Source organism: Lycorma delicatula, chromosome 2 (assembly GCF_047948215.1).
Source record: "Lycorma delicatula isolate Av1 chromosome 2, ASM4794821v1, whole genome shotgun sequence".
Lineage (NCBI taxonomy): Eukaryota > Metazoa > Arthropoda > Insecta > Hemiptera > Fulgoridae > Lycorma > Lycorma delicatula.
In genome coordinates this window covers 222,275,943-222,296,250 of record NC_134456.1, presented here as the reverse complement: position 1 = coordinate 222,296,250, position 20,308 = coordinate 222,275,943, and the positions used below count along the sequence as shown (strand labels likewise).

At 28.1% G+C, this 20,308-nt stretch overlaps 1 protein-coding gene across 1 annotated transcript in view; it reads right to left on the bottom strand.

Moving 5' to 3' along the window:
• The window catches only part of LOC142319679 (long-chain fatty acid transport protein 4-like), a 259,966-nt gene that overhangs the window by 40,410 nt on the left and 199,248 nt on the right, over positions 1–20,308 (bottom strand). Inside the window, exons 3-4 of the mRNA XM_075357227.1 lie at positions 7,066–7,216; positions 2,035–2,272 (exon numbers count right to left, since the gene is read on the bottom strand). Of these exons, the coding sequence (XP_075213342.1) occupies positions 2,035–2,272; positions 7,066–7,216 (389 nt within the window). The remainder of the gene's footprint in view (positions 1–2,034; positions 2,273–7,065; positions 7,217–20,308) is intronic.

The following is a 20,308-nucleotide window of genomic DNA, read 5'->3' as shown; positions in this document are numbered from 1 at the left end:
AATATGATAATATATGTTATTATTTAGGAGAAATTTAAATTGAAGAGAATAAGTAAAATTTAATTACTCTTAACTGTGTAGATTTTTTATTATGTAAAGATTTATTAAAGGGACAATTTAAGAAGAATCATCTTAAAGAAAATCTTAAATCATCTCAAGACGAATCATCATTAACATGTAACTATGGTCAGACAACTTAGAGCTTTACATAGAACAGTACATTTAAATAAAATTTAATAATAATTTTAATTAATAGATATACCTTTTAATACAACAAATTAATACATCAAAGTAAGTACCTTGCCTATATCTTCATATTGCTTGCAGTTTTTATTATTTGAATGTACCGTTCTTAACAGAAGACCATTATTATACTTCAAATGTCTACTTTTTATAAATAAAATCTCAGAACTTTTATGAAGAGTAATTAATATTTTAAATACAGTTTTTAAAATAGAGACATACATTATTCTTAATATGAGGGTAGTCAATTATTATCCACAATTTAGATATATTTTTGTTTATGTTGGTAGTATTGTCGTGTTTCATAGACGACACATGCGTGGTTTAATTGTTATGTTTGTGCAGGTTTGATGCTACTAGGTTAGTTCCATTATCACTGCCCTGCCGTTAACCATGGCTGCTCCGCTTTCTGTTTGCACCAAAGAAGAGCAACGTTCAGTGATCCGTTTTTTGTGGTTGGAAAGTGTATCGGCTGAAATTCATCAAAGACTTTTGGTTCAGTACGGGAACAGTGTGTTGCAGCAACACGGAGTGTCGATGAATGGATTGAAAAATTAAAAAACGGTCACATAAGTGTTACACACGATGAAGAAGCCGCATGACCATTTACCACCACAAATGAGGAAAACATGCACGTGACATGGTTTTCTTAGACAGATGAGTAACCATTGATGAAATGGCACACCATCTGCAAATTAATCATGGTTCTGCCTACGAAATCATCTGCAACAGACTTGGGTTTCATAAAGTCTGTGCAAGATGGGTTTCAAAACAACTCACAAAGTTGCATAAACAAACTTGCCAAAAAAAATTTGGATCGCTACGGTAACGAACAGGACATCTTCTTAGACAGAATCATCACTGGTGATGAAACATGGACCCATCATTATGAGCCGGAGAGTAAACGGCAGAGTATGCAATGGAAACATCCAAATTTGCCCTGCAAAAAAAAGATCAAGAACCAACCATCCGCAGGAAAACTGATGCTTACGGTTTTTTGGGACTCACTAGGTCCAGTACTGGAAGATTATGAGGAAAGGGGCACGACAATAAACAGTGCGCGTTACAGTGAGATGCTTACTGCAAAGCTGAAGCCCGCAATTTGAAGCAAACGCCGAGGACTGCTGTCGAAAGGTGTTGTGTTGTTGCACGATAATGCCCGTCCACATACTGCTGCCCACACTGCTGAAACGCTCCAGAAACTCAACTTTGAAGTACTGGCTCATCCTCCGTACAGTCCTGATCTTGCCCCTTCTGACTACCACTTGTTTCGTACACTCAAAGAGGCATTAAGGGGCTGTCGATTTACCTTGGACAAAACAGTGACAGAAGCGGTGCATTCCTAGCTCGCAGCTCAACTGCAAACCTTCTTTTATGAGAGCATCGCAAAGCTTTGCAACAATGAACAAAGTGTGTTAAAATGCCAGGCGAACATGTTGAAAAATTCTGTACATGTAAATTTCCTATTTGCATTGCAATAAAATTTATAACTACATTGTGGATAATAATTGGCTTACCCTCGTATAATTTAAATATATGAGTATGTTCTTGAAAACTCAAGCATCAATTGAACTTACAGATTATTGTAACAGTGAATATTCTGTAAAATACAATATCAAAAATGCTAACAAGGTATACTGAAAAACAAGTGTATGTACAAGAAATGAAAACCTTGCAAATACATTTTATCAATCTCCAGAATCTCATAGGTAAATCTGATTGACTAATATGAATAAAGATGGAAATATATCTAAATAATTATTCTTATCTTAAAAGTTATAATTAACTTACCATCAATAAGTTCAACACCATAAATAAATGCTTGACATTTTGAAACAGTAATGGAATGTGTTAATGAAGTCAGTCGAAGATTATAATTGATTAAAGCTGTAATAATTCCTAATTTACAAAGTCCTAACCAAATGCAAACAAATTCTGGTCTATTTTCAAGCATAAGTGCAACTGTGTCTCCTTTACGGAATCCATGACTTTTAAAAACATTTGCAATTCTGTTACTATATTCTTCCACCTAAAAAAAGGATAGTAAATGTTAGTTGAACATAAAAGACACATTTAACACCAAACAATTGATGTGGCTGATCAGAATTGACATATTTATAATAAAGAAAGAATTGCAAGCAGTAATCTTTATTATATGTTGAACCCAAAATGTGAGCTTAAACAATAGCATGATTGTAAATAAACTACAACAGAACTTACAACCAGCATGCATATAAACAATTTCTGCTTTTTAGGTAGATTTCATAAGAAAGCTACCTATTGTAATAGGTACCGTGATTCAACTTCCAAAAAATGTTGACATATCTTCATGTTACACATCCCCCAGACCCCAAAACCACAGTCAGTTTAAAACTTTACATATATATATTTACATATATATATTTTGCTTTTTTTGTGGACACAATAACTGCTGTAATTTTGTGCCAATCACTCTCAAATTGAAACATAAAATATAACAACCCAAAATCTCGGTCAGGTTCATTAATGGGCAAAATCAGAACATGTGGGTGGAAATGGGGGGACTTTTTCGAAAAAACAAAATATCCACTATAACTTTCTTATTAAGTAAAATAACAAATTTGTTTAAAGTTCCTACTACTCTTTGCATAGGGCCTAAAACTTGTTTAAGTAAACTTTTTTGATATCACCAACCATTGGTCTACGGGGTGGAAAAAATGGGGTTTCGAAGACAAAAAAAAATCATACCTTCCTTAATAGGAACAGTATCGAATCAGTTTAAAGTGGTTGTTAGTCCTCTAAACATTCCCAAAAACCTTTGTCTGAAACAATTTTTGATATGACCTACCCTTACAATCTACTTAACAGTGAAATCTACCTGTACCTTCTGGCGTGCCGAAAGGGATTTTTTCTGGTTGTAATAATTAACTTTCAGGCTTTTTTACATGACTTTATGTTAAACAATGACACGATACCTTTATCTGTTTGTTATATAGGCTTCCATTCTAATTTTTTAACCGCTTCAAAGTAATAAAAATTTTAATAAATTTATACTTCTGTATATTAAATTTTATTATATTTCTAATCAACATATTACATTTTATAATAAATCATAATCAAAGATAACCATAAAGAGTAAAGAGAAAAAAATTTGGTAAAAAAAATCAAACAAAACTTTAAAAGGATATAAATTCAAAATTACGAACTATAAGAAACACATAGAACAACAATTCCTCGTGAATAAAATTTCACCAGCAAAATATATACTAACACTCTCCAATTTATAAAAAAGGGTCAACCAAGAAGCCGTTTCATTAGGGTAGTTTAAAAATCCTTTACATGGTCTGGTATGGAGTATCAGTGAGGAGAACGGAGTAACTTAACAATTTGTACATTTTTAATACTTTTACGCACATCAGCACCAAGTAACATCTATACATATTCTGATAAAAATGATATATTTATTTTTTCAAACAAGTATTAATATATAGTTCTCAGCTCTTTTATTAAAGGAGTAATTTTACTGTAATGTGAATGTACACTTGTAAAATGTATGACACGCTATCACAAAATTTTTAATCATCATTATGCAGGCAAAATCGTGACGAATAACATCAATAATCTTATGAAAGGGCAGCGTTAGTTTGATAAATTAAAATATCATTTCATTTTCAAACCTATTTTTAGAATACTATATATACTACACACATTTACTAGAATTATTTTTAATAATCTCAGCCCCATAGCAGGTCTCCTCTACATTAATCATTATTCTCCTTTACTCCCAGGTAGTGACCCTGATATTTGCCACTTATTTTTAGATTATCAATAATTTTACTTTTTTCTGATCTCTTGTAATTTTTTTATTAACCGTTCTCATGTTTTAATATTAATAAATTTTATTTTGGCTAGTTTTCATTATGAATAGCCTAATACTTAAATTTAACTTTTATCCTAAATACTACATCGAATCCTAATACCATGATCATTTAATAATAAAGAAAAATCAAACCCCAACACACTGTTTTAAAGAAGAAAAATTGAGATTCATACTACCTAAGAATTAATACAATATAAATCCATTAATTTGGATATCAGTGAAATGTTTAATGAATTTGAACAAAGAATCAATTAAAGGTATAAAAATTACTCACATAATAATAATAATAAAAGACCTGAATTTAATTTTTAAAAGCCGGATTTTTGGTGCCCCTTAACATATTATCAGAGAATAGGTAATTTGATTTTAAAAGTGACATTTACTTTAACATAAATTTTCTACTAATTATTAAAATTAAATTAAATTTAAGTTACAAGATCAAAATGTTTAGTAAAAATATTTGGGTTCGAATTAACACCGTTTATTAAATGGTATTTTTATCTTAAAAATTATACAGTACTAAAAATAAAATTGGGAGAAAAATCAAAATTCTAAATAAAACGTTTTGTGTCACAGTTGAATCCCTTATGCAAATGACTAATAAAAAACTTCAAAATTTTGCTACATTTAGTGCATAATTGCTAAAAAAAAAAAAACTTTTTAATTTTTAGTAAAAAATTTGAATTCTATTTGACCCCCTTTTTCGACAGTTACCTTATAAACATTTTTAATAACAGCCACAAGTTGTGAAAGAGATAAAATATCAGAGATTAGAAAGTATTTAAAAAACGTTTTAATTCTTAAGAAGGATCCCATGGTCCTCTTTTTTTGAAGTTCCATGTTATATCTATATTAGTAGTAGATACAGCTGAATTTTCAATCTTTAAAAATAATTTTTTTCCCCCAATGTGTATCTTGCATAAGTTCAACTAGTAAATAATTAGCAACCCCCCCCCCCCTCTGGCCCAATGAGATTAGGATGATATGTATGACAAGTAAATGAGGTGTAATCTTGTACAGATTCAGGCCGGCCATTCCTGAGACATGTAGCCAAACACATGACATGCACCAAAGTACACCAGTATCACTGTCTAGTATTCAAATCTGTATAAAAGCAGCAATCCTTTACTAGGATTTGAACCTCAGAACCTTTGAAAATCAACTGATAAGCAACTGATTTGTGATGACAAGTTAACCACTAGAAAAAATATTTTTTTTTTAAATTAATATTTCAAGTAAGAGTCCCATTCAATCTGCTTGTTTTTTTTTTGGGGGGGGGGGGGGAATCTAAAATTGGATCAAAAGTAGGATATATACATACGTGTTAAGACTCACTAACTTTTTCTTCTTATTAGTTTATAAATACATAAACTGTCTTGTTCTTCTTACTCTTTTGTAAAAGTAATTAAATTTGTATATTCGGCTAGCCTATTTTATCAGCTGATAATTTATATTAGTATTCATTATTGTTTATACATTGTTCAGTCTAAATTTAGAGCTCCTACTGTTAACATATACATTCATTAACATATATCTTTTCAACAATGTAATGTAAAAATTCTATTTAAATGTTAACATATAATGATGATTATAACTTATTAAAATTAATATTTAATCATCAAGTGGGCAATGTCTTTTATTTAATACAAAATATAAACCAGCAAAGTTAATACAATGTGTAATTACAACTAACTGAGGCATTACACCAAAACGGTTAGTTATTAAAAACACAAACTTATATACAAAATATAATATTTTTTCAGCCTTCATAAAGTACAGAATTAGAGATAAGAATTAGATTAAGAATTCTAATTCTGGACTTAGCAGAAGCGAAAAAATGCTATATATATATTATTTTTAAAGTACAGAGGAAAAAGAAAAAATGGACTATAAAAAATTTAATCTAAATAAATGTGTATATATATAAATATGCATTTATTTAGATTAAATTTTTGTATATATATATACATACATATAAAATTTCTTGGTCAACAGTTTTCAAGATAAGATAATAAAAACTGTTTAGAAATGATGGTGAATATCTCCCCATCCCTAAATCTTATTGACTTAAAAGTTTAGAATTTAAGTTAGTAGTAAGTGTCTTAATTGTGCTAAAGCTAAATTTTCTATGACCAATGTACAAAATGTGAAAAATTAAAAATGGTAAAAACTACCCCTCCTGTTTTTTTTACTTTGACCAAACTTTAATGCCATCAGTACCCCCATAATACCAATTTTTAAGCTATTCTCAAAGAATTTGTATTGAGCCAATTTGGACTAAGGCGATTTTGAAACATCAATATTTGTAAAAACCTAAGGCGCAAAATTTTGGCTAATCGCCAAAATACTTCCTCTTATAAATATGCTGTTGCAGCAGCAACAGAGGTATAGGCAAGAAAGAAATGATATGCAGCAATGACACTACATGGAAGATGTTGGTTAAAATCATAATTCCTTTTCACTCAGAAACATAATTAATACCTAATAATAAGTTAATATATATGTTACATATAAATATTTACGTATTAATATAAGTTAATATGTAACATATTAATTAATTTTTATACTCAAGACAAAATTGCATGTGTTGGTCACATAAAATACTAAGTATATGTACTAATAATTCTGACTAATAATTAGTAAACAACTAGTGTACAGTTCAAGGATGATTTTAAGATAAGAATCCTTGAAGGACACAAAAACGTAGCTAAAACCCCTGATTTAATGATAGTATCTCTGCAAGTATATTACGACTAAAAAATGTTATGTATTATATTAATTTATTTTTTTTAGATTATAAATAATTCACAGAATGTGATAACACAATGGTGCATTAAAGCAGTATTTTTTTTTTACAGAAAAGAAAACATTACATATTCAGTCATCAATTAATACTGCACGCCAAGGTATTTTATATAATATAATTTTAATATAATAATACTCAATTTTATAATTCAACTTACCTGTGCAAACGTCCATTCTTTATCTTCAAAAATAAAACAAACTTTGTTTGGATGCTTTGATGCATTTTGTCGAAAGATTTCTCCAATACTTATATCTTTTTTTGACAACTGCCTAACACTCCATAAAAAAAATAAGTACCTTTGAAGAGCGCTAAAACAAAAAATAAATAAATAAAAATAGCACAATTAATGGTAAATCTAACCTTGTTTATAAGTAAAAAATTACCAAACATAAATACTTTATAAAAAAATCCAGGAAACTAAATTAAAAATAACAAAATAATATTAAAAAGAAAATAATAACAATAAAGTTAAGAGAAAACAGAACTTCAACAAGAACTAATAGGTGGATATAAATTACACACTATTACATCATATACTTTCAAACGTTTTATAGAATAAACTTACAGGTAAGTATAAACAAAAAAAGATAACAGTCATTCCAGTTAACAATAGGATGTAAGTAAATAAATAATAATCATATGAAAGACAACAGATAAAAATTCATTAACTATAATAAAGTATCAATTAACATATAGAAAACAAATGCACACAACGTATTTACAACGAATGCGAGCAAGTTTTTTTCTACAGGCATATTCAGTTTGTTGAATCCAATATAAGATATAAAATTAAGGTATATACAAGTTGTAAAGTATGTAATGTATAAAGTTATGTAAGTTTTTAAACGGTATAACATTGTAATTTAACAGTATATTTTATAAACTACATAATTATAAGATTACACCTAGAGTACTTTTCTCAAAGCTCAACGAATATTATTTAGTCAGACACAAAATCAGTTATCATATTTTACTATTACAATATTAACATTAACAATTTCTAATTAAAGAAATCACCCGTACTACTTTTTAAAAGATAATTTATTTGTACGAAATAATTATCCTCAAAAATAAAATTCAACAAGTAATACTAATAGAACATAACAAAAGTTTAACTAATAAAATATGTAATTAGACATACCCTTTGTGAAAAATTTAAAAAAAAAAACTGTACTTATTTGGTACTTATTAATTGTGGAATAAGTTGCCATCACAAAAAAAATCAATACATCAACCGATCAATGTATTTGAAGGAATTTTTGAAAAACTGAGATATATTTATAAATGTGAAAACGCACTGAAGCTTGTAAATGCAAAAAAAGGATATAATATTTTTGTTATAATATGACTTGTTATATTTTATCTGTTCGGGTATATTATCGTGGTTACCCGATGCAGGAGGTAACTTTTGTTCTCAAATACATATATTAAATATGATTTACTAATTATAATTAATTTTATATTCATCTCAAATTTTTTTTCTTATTTATGTAAAATACGTAGAACGGGAGGAATCTAATGTATTCATATAATTATAATGTAATTTGGATAGCAAAATAATAGATATTATTTTGATTATTATTATTATTATTATTATTAATTATTATATTAATTGCTTTACAGCGACTGTACAAGAAAATACGATACAATTTTAAACTTTATATAAAGTAGCAGATACTAATTTTGCAAATCTATCAAACTGAGATAGATATTTGGATAAAGTGTAATCTATGGATTAAGGAAGGCAATATCTGAAACACTTTTCACTGATTAATAATCATTAATCGCTTAGTATTTATAAACTTCAAATATGTATATATTCGCAATTTCACATAATTAACTACAATGGAATCTATGAAAAGCTAATTAAACAGAAACTTCATTACACATAAAATGTTATTAATTAAAAATCATCAATAACAACACGTACAACAATATTGCTTGTAATTTTATTTACATACATAAATATAGTTATAAATGATATAGTTATAGTTATAGATATAGTTATAAATGAACATTAACAATATAAACTTGAAATTTAATTAAACTATTATTTTTTAATTACTTCTAAACTAATTCAATTTTTTTTAAATCACTCAAAATAAAAATATACTTGATTCATATCATAACAATTATATGCTATATAGATCATCTTGGGAACAATAAGTTTGTTATTCTATGGATAACAAACACGAACTGTTCCAGCATCAATGTGGAAGGGAAAGGGGAAATTATTGAAAAACCTGGTTTTTAGCAGCATTATAAATATAATTTCAAGTAATATTGTGTACACTATTTGATTAAGTAGTCTGCTATTTGAGGTTTTATTTGCAACTCACTCTGTAAAATAAGGCTTCAAAATTCAATTAAGTTGTAACACTTCCATTAAACTGATAATTTTCTGCGTTCAGAACCACTTAATTGCTGTTTTTATTCCATCAAATACAAGTTGAATTGATGAAATATTGGATATACCTCATTCTCATCTTCATCTCTGTCGCTACCGATCTCTTTTTTCTTGTTTTCTACAATTGCATCCTTTATTGTTTCATAATGATGATTATTTTTCTTTCATACCGGTTCAATGCTGTTAATATCTACCCACAGCACTACAACAGAGTTAGCATTAAATTTATTTATTTCTTAAGCGTATCTTTTAATTAATTTTAAATCTATCCAAATTATCAATATGTGCTAACACCAGAAATCAATGATTCTTCATCTTCTGTTTCCAAATTTCCTCTTTAAAGGGTAGAAATTAAATGAATTTTTCCCAGCATGAGATTTGATTGCCATCTTTTTTTTCTGTATCTTTCTACACAATTTTACAATATTAAATTTTCTAATCAGGAAAAATGTTTCCATATGTTAAATAAAGTTGCATGATTAGGACAGGGAGACAAAATTTACCTACTGTATATATATGTATATGAATTCATGACAATAACCAAGGAGCAATGCTATTTATATTCATCAAATAATTAGAATATATTCTGTTATATAAAAATTTGATTTCTTAAAATATGTACATTTTGAAATACAAAGTAATTTCAAAATCCTAAAAAAAAAATTACTACTTAGAAGTTCATAAGCTAGAAGCTCGACTACGTATATTAATTTGAAATTAAATTAATTATTTTAAATAAAATGGACACATTACAAATAATATAAGAAGCCAATATAATTTTATTTTTCTTAAATTTTAAATATTAAATTGTACTTTATAAAAAAATACTTCTTTTTATTACAAGGTATTTGCATCTTTTTCCAATAATATATTATTCGTCGTTTTTTTAATAATATATATTCGTCCAAACATATATTCCTACATAATTTTATTCAAACTTTTTTTCATTCTTTTATTCAAACTAAGATACTCGTATTTCTTTCTTTTCCTGTTAGCCTCTGGGAATTACCGTTCAGGTATTACTTCGGAGAATGAATAATGATTATATGTACGAATGTAAATGAAGTATAGTCTTGTGCAGTATCAGTTCGACTGTTCCTGAGGCGTGTGGTTAATTGAAACCCAACCACCAAAGAACACCGGTAACCATTATCTAGTATAGATACTCATATTTATCTAATATAAACATCACATCTTTAATTAAAAGTAAAATACATTTAACAGTGTTATGTAAATAATATTAATTAAAAAAAAAAAATTAACAGAAATTATACAGCGTTAATGTGAGTGAGCAACAATAATGTAACTATATATAATAAACGTGCTAAAATTATTTAGTTATTCATTAAAAATAGTTTCTTAATGAACAAATTATTAAATCAATACGAAAAAAATCTTTTACAATTGTTAATATTAATAATTGAATTTATTTATTATTATAACTATGCGTATTGAAAGAATTTTCAAACTGTTATAAACTTTAGATAACTCTTTCCAGCGAGCCATTAAACTGGTTACCAGTTAAAAGTGAAAGTTTCATTTATTACTATTATTAATATTTTTTTAAATAAAAATTAAATTCAAATACAAGAGAAATGATTTTACTTTCTCCTGCAGCAGCAATAAAAGATGCTTTCATAAACATGAAATACAGAGATACTATTAATACAATTATTTTTAATAAACTATTAAATGCGATTTGAGCATTAAATGTAGAGTACATTTAGTTTTTTTTTTCAGTTCATATTCTTCATGCAAAGACATTAGCTTAACAATTGATGAAGAAGATATTAAGCATCTTAACATTTTTCTTCTTAATTACAAAACAAAGAAGAGTCAAAAAAATCTTTACTTCAAATTTTTTTGTTAAATAAATAATTTTATAATCTAGAAAATTTTCATGACCAATTTTTTATCAGCATTATAAATGATGTGAGTCATAGTATTATCTCCAAAACCATAACATTTTGCTATAATAACACGTATTTAGGTTTCAACATATGTATTATTATTATACACGGGTGAACATATCTTCTAAACTCATAAGGTCATTTTTTATAAGGCGTCATGGTATATAATCTCACATCCTTCTTGAACAATTAAAGATGGTTTTTTTATGATAAAAGAAAATTTACACACTTTCAAATATAATGTAATAAAAAATTCAACAATAACCTTTAGAAATTTACTGGAATACTGTTATTTTTATTAAACTCTGCACAAGTTTCTAGAGAGCCAATGTTCAATTATTAGTAAGATCCTGCTAAATAGCAAAACACTGATATACGACTAAGAATTACTAAAATAAAATGTATCAGAATTTCAACCAAAAAAATGTTTGATTTTGGGGGTCCCTTACTCAATGGGGACAATTTAGTAAATTTTTTTTATCAAGATATGCTCCTTAACAAAAAAATAACAATAAATTAAAAAAAAGAATCGTATAAAATATTGCAAAAATAAAGTATAACTATTATGACAGTAATGAAAGAGATTGCTGTCAAGGGTATATTTTACAGCAAAAACTATTTAAATTTTAATTGTCCTTAAAGTAAAAGAAAAAACATTTTTTAATAACAGAAATTAAAAGTTAATGCCACAAAAAAATAGAATATTATATTTTTTTGTGGGGAATTGAAAAAAAAATCTTTTTTTCTAAAACTATTCATATATAGGTTAAACAAATTTACTTAAATAAAGTTTTCTCTAACACTTAAAAAAAAACAAACATAAAAAATCTTTTAATTGTTAAAACCAAAGGGAGATAGGGCAAAAAAATATAATTTCAATTTTAAGACTGAGGTTTGATTTTTTGAAAATTTTTTTTGGATTATTTACATATGCTATGTAAAAATTCTGATGTGGACACCACATTACTTACTTGTACACCTATTAAATTACATATACACTTTTTTTGCTGTACTTCATTTAAACTTATTTCATTTCAAAGCGAGATACGATCCTCTAATTCTTTAATAAAGTGGAGGGTAACGTAATTGCTGAAATATTAGTTTTTATTAACATCAAATATTTATACTGTTATTACTTCAACAATCTTATATGAAATATTAGGATAAAGTAAAAGCTCCTTCATTATTTGTGTTACTTGATCAGTATTATTCATATCTTTGTGAGTTGCTGATTAACAAAGATTTTAGATTTCTGGTGTGTCGTATAAATAAACGTTAATAATAATTAAACTATTCAGTTTAGTGAACTTCTGTATACCAATTACAAATGTTAATTTCGACCTTCAGGTGTAAAATATTCAATTTTTATTATTGGATTATTTAGTGAATAATCAAAAATGAAAAAGAAACAATGATACAGGAAAAAGAAAGAAAACATGAAGAAATATATGTCAAAAAAACGACAAGAAAATGAATAATATAAAGGGGAAGAAAATGTTAAGAACAAGGGAAGAATAAAAAAAATTAAGAGAAGATGATGAATATAAAGAGGAAGAAAATGTTTAAACCAAAGACAGAATAACAAGATTAAGAGAAGATGATAAATATAAAGAGGAAAAAAACATTAGGACCAAGGAAAAAGTAAAAAGATTATGATAGGTTGATGAATATAAAGAGAGAGAAAATTTGAAAACTAGAGAACGTGTAAACAAATTAAGATCGGAAGAATTGTATCAAACCAAAGAGCCATTAAATGATTGGCAGTAAAAAACAAATAAATGAAGTTATGATCATCTCCGACTTAGGGAGAATATTGTCAGATAATATCAGAGGAGTAATGAACTAAAAGATAAGAATTTTTTGCAATTTATTAAAGATCAGGCATGTATGCCTCAGTGAATATGTTGTTCTTATGAGGGTCTATTTTTCAGTCACTCTGTAGTTAACCTTAATGTAGATAAAATTAAACTGAAATTCCAGAATAATTAAATAAAATGAAAGAATTTTGAAAAAATTAACACGATCGATCATCCGCATATAGAAATATTTGAGCCAAATTTGAAGAAACTCTGTTCTGTTATTCCAAAGATATAAGGTCAAAAGTAGCGAGACACATATATGTTTATACATACATATGCTTTTTTAGTCTAGATAAATTAGTTGGACCTTAAAATGTAAAGATTTTCAAAAACCTGAAACCCCATTAATTGCTACAATCACCATATTTTCCCCTTTAATTTTAGAATATAGCTATATTCTCTGGGAAAGTAAATGACTTCAAAAAAATATATAATTCATAGATTACAATTAGATGGTTAAATTATCTGTAATGATTTCCATTATAAGTAATCAATATTATAAATAATGGAAGATAAATTTAAATTCTAAAGTATAAGTAAATAAAACATGTTACTCCAGCTTTACAGAAATTTTAATATAAATAATTACCAATAAATAAAATTAGAAAAGCAGGATAAATTAATGTGAAAAATCTACCAACTTCTTTGCACAAATAATTTAAGGAAGTAATAACAAGAAAAAAATGCAAATGAGGTCCGAAACATGGTCGGTTAACTGGGATGTAAAAATATTTCATGATAATAAAAATAAGTACGTTAACTGATTAAATAACAAAAATAGAGAAAAATTAAACTTCTGTTAATAAAACATTTCATTTTAATGTAATGTTAATTGGTGTAAAGTTTACAAAATAATAACGTTCAATAAATAAGGAGTATCGACATGAAATGTAAATTCCACAGTAAACATAATTCCTTTTTACATGCTACCATCAGCACTCCTTGTAAAGTCAATTCAACACAAATGATGAACAATATACTGTTTACACGAAGAATATTTGAAAAAAAAGTAAGTAAAATAGATACTAAAATGTGTAAGGTAAATCACCAAAAAAAAGGGTTAAATTCGAAGAACAGTTATGACCTTTAGGCGGTAAGTCCATATGCAGAGAGCATTACAAAGTTCTCTGAACTTTCATAAACTATTTACTCATGAAAATAATGGAAAAAGTACTTATAAACATACGTTCTAAAATGCTTCTTTTGCAAGTTACAGCTAGTGAAAGATTTTGCTCGGATTTCAGCTACTGTGGTGAACTGAAATTTTTAGGATGTTAATTAAGAGACAGAATATGGTTTTTGATTGAAATATCAAATAAAACACGTCCCAGAACCATATCTGCAGTAGTTTTTGATAAATCTTGGGTAAAAAAACCTGTTTTTTATGTTTGATATAAAGTAATTTTGTTAAACGGGAAATAACACATAAAACTTATAAACAAGACTTGTAGAGTATTTATTTCTGAACAAAATGGTGTAAGAAAGTTAAATAAAACTAAGAAAATTTAGAAAAATTAGAATTTTATTTAGAAACAGTAACTACACCAGAGTGCATAATATGTACCAGTTTATAGTAAATGTTAAAAAATTTACCCGGCATTTTCAAAAAATTTCTTGGCACGCTTCTATACTGCCTTTATTGCTCTTTTTAGTTCTTCAGGGCTGTTCGTAAGTTGCCCAGACACATCCATAATGCGGACAATTAATTCCTCACAAGAATGTATTTTCATTTTGTACACAACATTTATCATCCATCCCCAGACGCAAAAATTCAAAGGCGTTAGATCAGGCGATCTTTGTGGTCAGCAATTGTGGACCACTACGACCGATACATTTCACGGGGAAATTATGATTTAAATGATTGGAAACAGCACAAGAGAAGCGAGGAGGCACGTCATCAAGCTGGTTGTGCATGTTCAAGCAGTTTTGACAATTCTTCTTGAAAATAGTGCAAGTAGATCCCGGCATTTAAGCGGCCAGGTAAAAGGAACGATCCAAACAGCTGATTGCGAAGAAGATTGCACCATATATTGACTCTAAATCGGTGTTGAAAATTGCTTTTCACAGTTTCATGAGGATTTACTTCTGCCCGTGAATGTTCACTGTGTAAGTTGTTGACACCATCTAGAATGAAATTTGTCTCATCGGTAAACAAAACATGCTTATAGAGTTGTCGATTTGTATTCTAGCAGTTGTACAAGTCCAAGCGAAGCAGACCGTCTCCTAGGTGTAGATGTTGAACCGGATGTTTACGATAAGGATAAAACTTGTTTCATTTAAATGTCCTCCAAACTATCGAAAGAGAAATTCGCTTAGAAAGACGTCATGTATTGATGCCTGGACTGCATTGAACCGAATCGATATTAGTTTTATGAATAACAGCGTAGTGTTTTTTATGTATTTATTATACCCATTTAACAAAGTGTACGTCAAACATAAAAACATGGTTTTTAATCCAATTTATAAGTTTTAAGCAAGATTTCTCAACAACAAAAAAACTAGTAGATTCAGTTCTGGAACCTTTTTTATTTAATTTTCAGGTCAAAAACCAAGAAAAAACCACTAATTCTGCCCCTTAATTAACGTTCTAAAAATCTCAGTACGAACTCATTTCACTAGCTAATATCTGAGCGAAATCTTTCACTAGCCGTAACTTCCAAATGACGCGCACTTTTAGCACATAAATTTATAAGGATTTTTTCGTGATACACTGTATATAATCTTCTTTATTAAAGTAGACAGACAATTAAGATAAATATTATTTTGCAGCTGTACAATATCTGGGTTATATTAGAAGCATGAAGTACATATTACAAATAAAAAGATCACATCTTTAGTTACACGCTTAGAGTTTACTCAGCAATTAATCATCTTAAAATAAAAACGAAGATATTTATATTATTTTTTTAAATTTGAAAATTATTAATTGTATAAAATATGTAAATTTAGCTTTACGTATTCTATAAATAACTGTTGCATTTGTTATTGATGTGTTATAAGACCTTCACATTATTGTTATTTAAAATCCCCAATACCAAATATCAGAGTTAAAAATAATTAAAATTAATTTCTCTTCTATAAGTAAATATATGATTTTATTTAAAACTAAATGTAGAATTTTATCTTAATAAAATAATTATTAAAAAAAACCTGACGACTAAATAAACGCATCTACCTAGAATAGTTTTGAAAAACGAACAAAAAACAATTAAACAAGTTTTTCTTTCTTTTCTTGCAGGCATTTTTTCAGGATACGAGAAGTTAGCGATGTTAAATGTAATATTACTTCTACAATTTATGTTGCAGTCGGTTGCCTGTATAGGCTGTATGAGATGGCGAATTTAATGGCCCCCACTTTGTTAATATCAACAGGCACCCGAAGGAACACAATGTAAAATGTAGAATATTAAATTTCACATGGCTGAATAACTAGCTGTATCCTGAAAAAATTTCTTCTTTTATTTTTTGTTCGTTTTTGAAATTATTCTACGTAGACGATTACAATAAGTAATAGGTTTTTTTAGTTTTTTAAAAATTATTTTATTATACGAGTACCCGAGTTACAGAAAACATCTCTTACAAAATGCTAAACATTGTGCGAATCTGGCCTTGCTCGAATTAATTGCCTGTTTCTTCAACGAACGATGTAATCGACACCTTAAAATAAACAAAACGTCTTTTCTCATAGCTCCGCAATTTTTCATAATAGATTTCGATGAATCTTGTAAAATTTATGGACATAAAATACCGTTTACTTCTCCATAATTTCGCCGACAGGTGCTGATAGATAAAACATACAGTACAACCACGCACTTCCGCCACAAATTGTGTGCAGCGATCCGTTAGAACCTGTCGAGTACCCTATTGTTACCTTTTCTGCCGTAGTAACCGAAAACAACGGCGCACATAAAAGCAGCCTATTAATGGACTACCGATTCCCGTCGGTGAAACGCGCAAAGGTGTGTTTTTGTTAATCGATATTCTCCCAGATCCATTAGAAAAAACTCTGATACCGCAAACAAAATGTACTACATCGGCTCCTAATATAGATTCAGCGTAGTTAAATGTTTAACATAGCGACAAAATTATTAAGCGGAAGTGAAAATCAGTTTAAGGCAGGGATTCCCAAACCGTGCGCCACGGCACTCCGGGGAGCCGAGCCCTTTTCACAGGGGCGTCGCGAAGCATTGTAAAAGCTTTAGAATTAACGAACCAAGACATTTATTATTATTAATTAAATGTTAATAAAGTAAAAAAAGAAAACGTTAAATAATATAAAGGAGTTTAATTTATTTTTATCTCTTACTTACGAGTAGTCGTACTTTTACTTAGGGTAGGGCCCCGTGGAAAAATTTTAATTGAAAAAAGACTCCGCGACTCGGAAAAATTTGGGAACCGTCGGTTCCCAAGGAACAAATTATAATGAAAATATTTGGAAAATGATATAGGATACTTTACCTTACTTCAAATATCCAATCGCTTCCGGATCCGTTTACAATAAAATAATTAAAAATGTAATCCAGAATTTTGTTAAGAAAAAGCAACGACCGATACCGTTTGAGTTCTAAAATATAATTCATCGATATATTTAAAACGGATGTTAAATAATTCTATTTACCGTACACGGCTTAACGTGAAACATATTTAAAATCCAAGGTTACTTACTTAAAATTATTGGTTAATTCATTCGCGGAGTTAAAGGTAATCAAATAGACAATATTTTACACGACCTTAAAATACGAAGGACGAATTACGATTAAAAAGATTCGAAGTGTAAGCAAACAGTATAGAATATACAATAAGCAGGAGAGACAAATGGATTTATTTAAAAACACCTGACTTATACCTCCGCTAACAATAGTAATTAATGAAACAGATTCGATATTCTCTTATTAATAACTGTGCTGACATGATTGTACAGTACTAATATTTTTTTAATAAAAGGCAAACGCAAAAATAATATATAATAATTTTACTTAAGAACAAGTGATAAACAAAAAGCCTACTGTAACAGAAAAAATAACCGACAGGCATTTTAATTTTTCTTACTTCAGGAAAAAGCGATCACTGTATTTTAATTAAAATTAAAAAAAAACATAAACGTAGGATTTATAATATACATGAGAAAATACCTACAATAATGCATATTTACAAAGTAATCATCTTAATAAGTATAAAATTACTTTTGAATGATTACAAAACAAGAAAAACCTTTTATAATACATTTATTACGACTTTTTTTATCGTCAAAATCACGCAATAATTCTAAGAAACGCTTATTTATTTTTTTAAGTAAAAAATATATCTTAAGATTTTTTTTATAATACGTTTAAATGAATTTGAGTACAGGTAATTCAATACTATTACGTAAAAAAGAAAACGCTACCGATAATTAGTTCTTGTACGAAGTAAAGGAAGCAGTGTGATCGGGAAAAATTTCGGTTTTCAAATTTCAACGGAAATATCCATTTTAACCATCCCTGAATCTATTTTGAGTAGTTTCGGCGTGACGTCTGTACGTACGTACGTATGTACCTCCCATAACTCAAAAACGATTGCCCGTTGAAATTTTGGATTTAGGACTGTTGTAACATCTAGTTGTGCACCTCCCCTTTTGCCTGCAATCTACAGAACCAAAAGCGTCCAAAAAAGACCAAAATCCATAATAAATTTGACTTTTGACTTTTTCTTAACTGCAGTAATTAATTCCTCACCGAGAGCTTTTGAAAGATATATCATAAGCGGTAGTTATTTTCATCGGTTCCAGAGTTTATAGCCAAATAAAATTTTAATTAACGAGATATTTGGATCTTACAAGGGGAAGGCACATCGGTTCGAATCCGACTTCATTTCCTTTTTTTTCAAACATTTTTTTTCAATTTAAATATAACGATTTATTAACAATTATTAACCTCTGATTGTAAAGAAATGTTCACAATAAATAATAAAATTATATGTACTTCGGATTATTTAATATTAATTGAAAATTATAATTTAGAATCGTATTTTTTGGGTTTTTCTACTTTAATTTCTGTTTAATTTCATTTAAACATTCTGGAATTTCTGTTTAATTTTATCTTCATTAAAGTTAACTACAGAGTGACTGAAAAATAGACCCTCAAAGAACAACATACTCACCGAGCCATACATGCCCGATTTTTAATAAACTGCAAAAAATTCGTATCTTTTAGTTCATTACTCCTCTGATATTGTCGGACAATAATAACCCTTAGTCGGGGAGTTGACCATAACTTCATTTATTTGTTTTTTGTTGCCGATCATTTAATCGCTCTTTGGTTTGATATAATTCTTCTGATCTTAATTTGGGCACACGTTCTCTAGTTTTCAATTTTCTCTCTCTTTATATTCACTATCCTCATCTTTTTATTCTTCCTTTGGTTTAAACATTTTCTTCCACTTTTTATTCTTCTCTTGTTCTTAATAACTTCTTCCTCTTTATATTATTCATCTTCTTGTCGTTTTTTTGACATATATTTCTTCATGTTATCTTTCTTTTTCCTGTATCATTGTTTCTGTTTCATTTTTGAATACTCGCTAAAAAGTCAAATAATAAGAACTGAATATTTTATCGAAATTAACATCGTAACCGGTATACAGGAGTTCATTAAACGGAATAGTTTAATTATTATTAACGTTTATTTATACGACACACCAGAAATCTAAAACTTTTGTTTATCAGCAACTCACGAAGATAAGAATAGTAATGATCTAGTAATACGAGTAATAAAGGGACTTCTACTCTATCCTAATATTTCACGTAAGATTGCCGAATTAATAATCGTATAAATATCCGAGGTTAATAAAAACTAATATTTCACCGATTACGTTACCGTCCACTTTATTACAGAATTGGTGAACGGTATCTCACTTTCAAATGAAATAAGTTTAAATGAAGTACAGCAAAAAAATGTGAAATGTAATGTAACAGGCGTACAAGGAAGTAATGTGGTGTTCACATCAGATTTTTTTTAATAGGCTATCACATCGATATTTATTTATCTGTTATTATGATTACGATAAGCATTTAAACACGTATTTTAACAAGGAAATACAGTCCTGAACGTAGAGTTTAAATTATAAACGCCTAAGTGTGAAAAAAAAACTTGTTCATTAATATGACAGATAATACACATTCATAAATTTTTAAACTTCAAAAATAAAAAAGTAAATAAACGATTACAAATATTGTACTTGTCATACAAT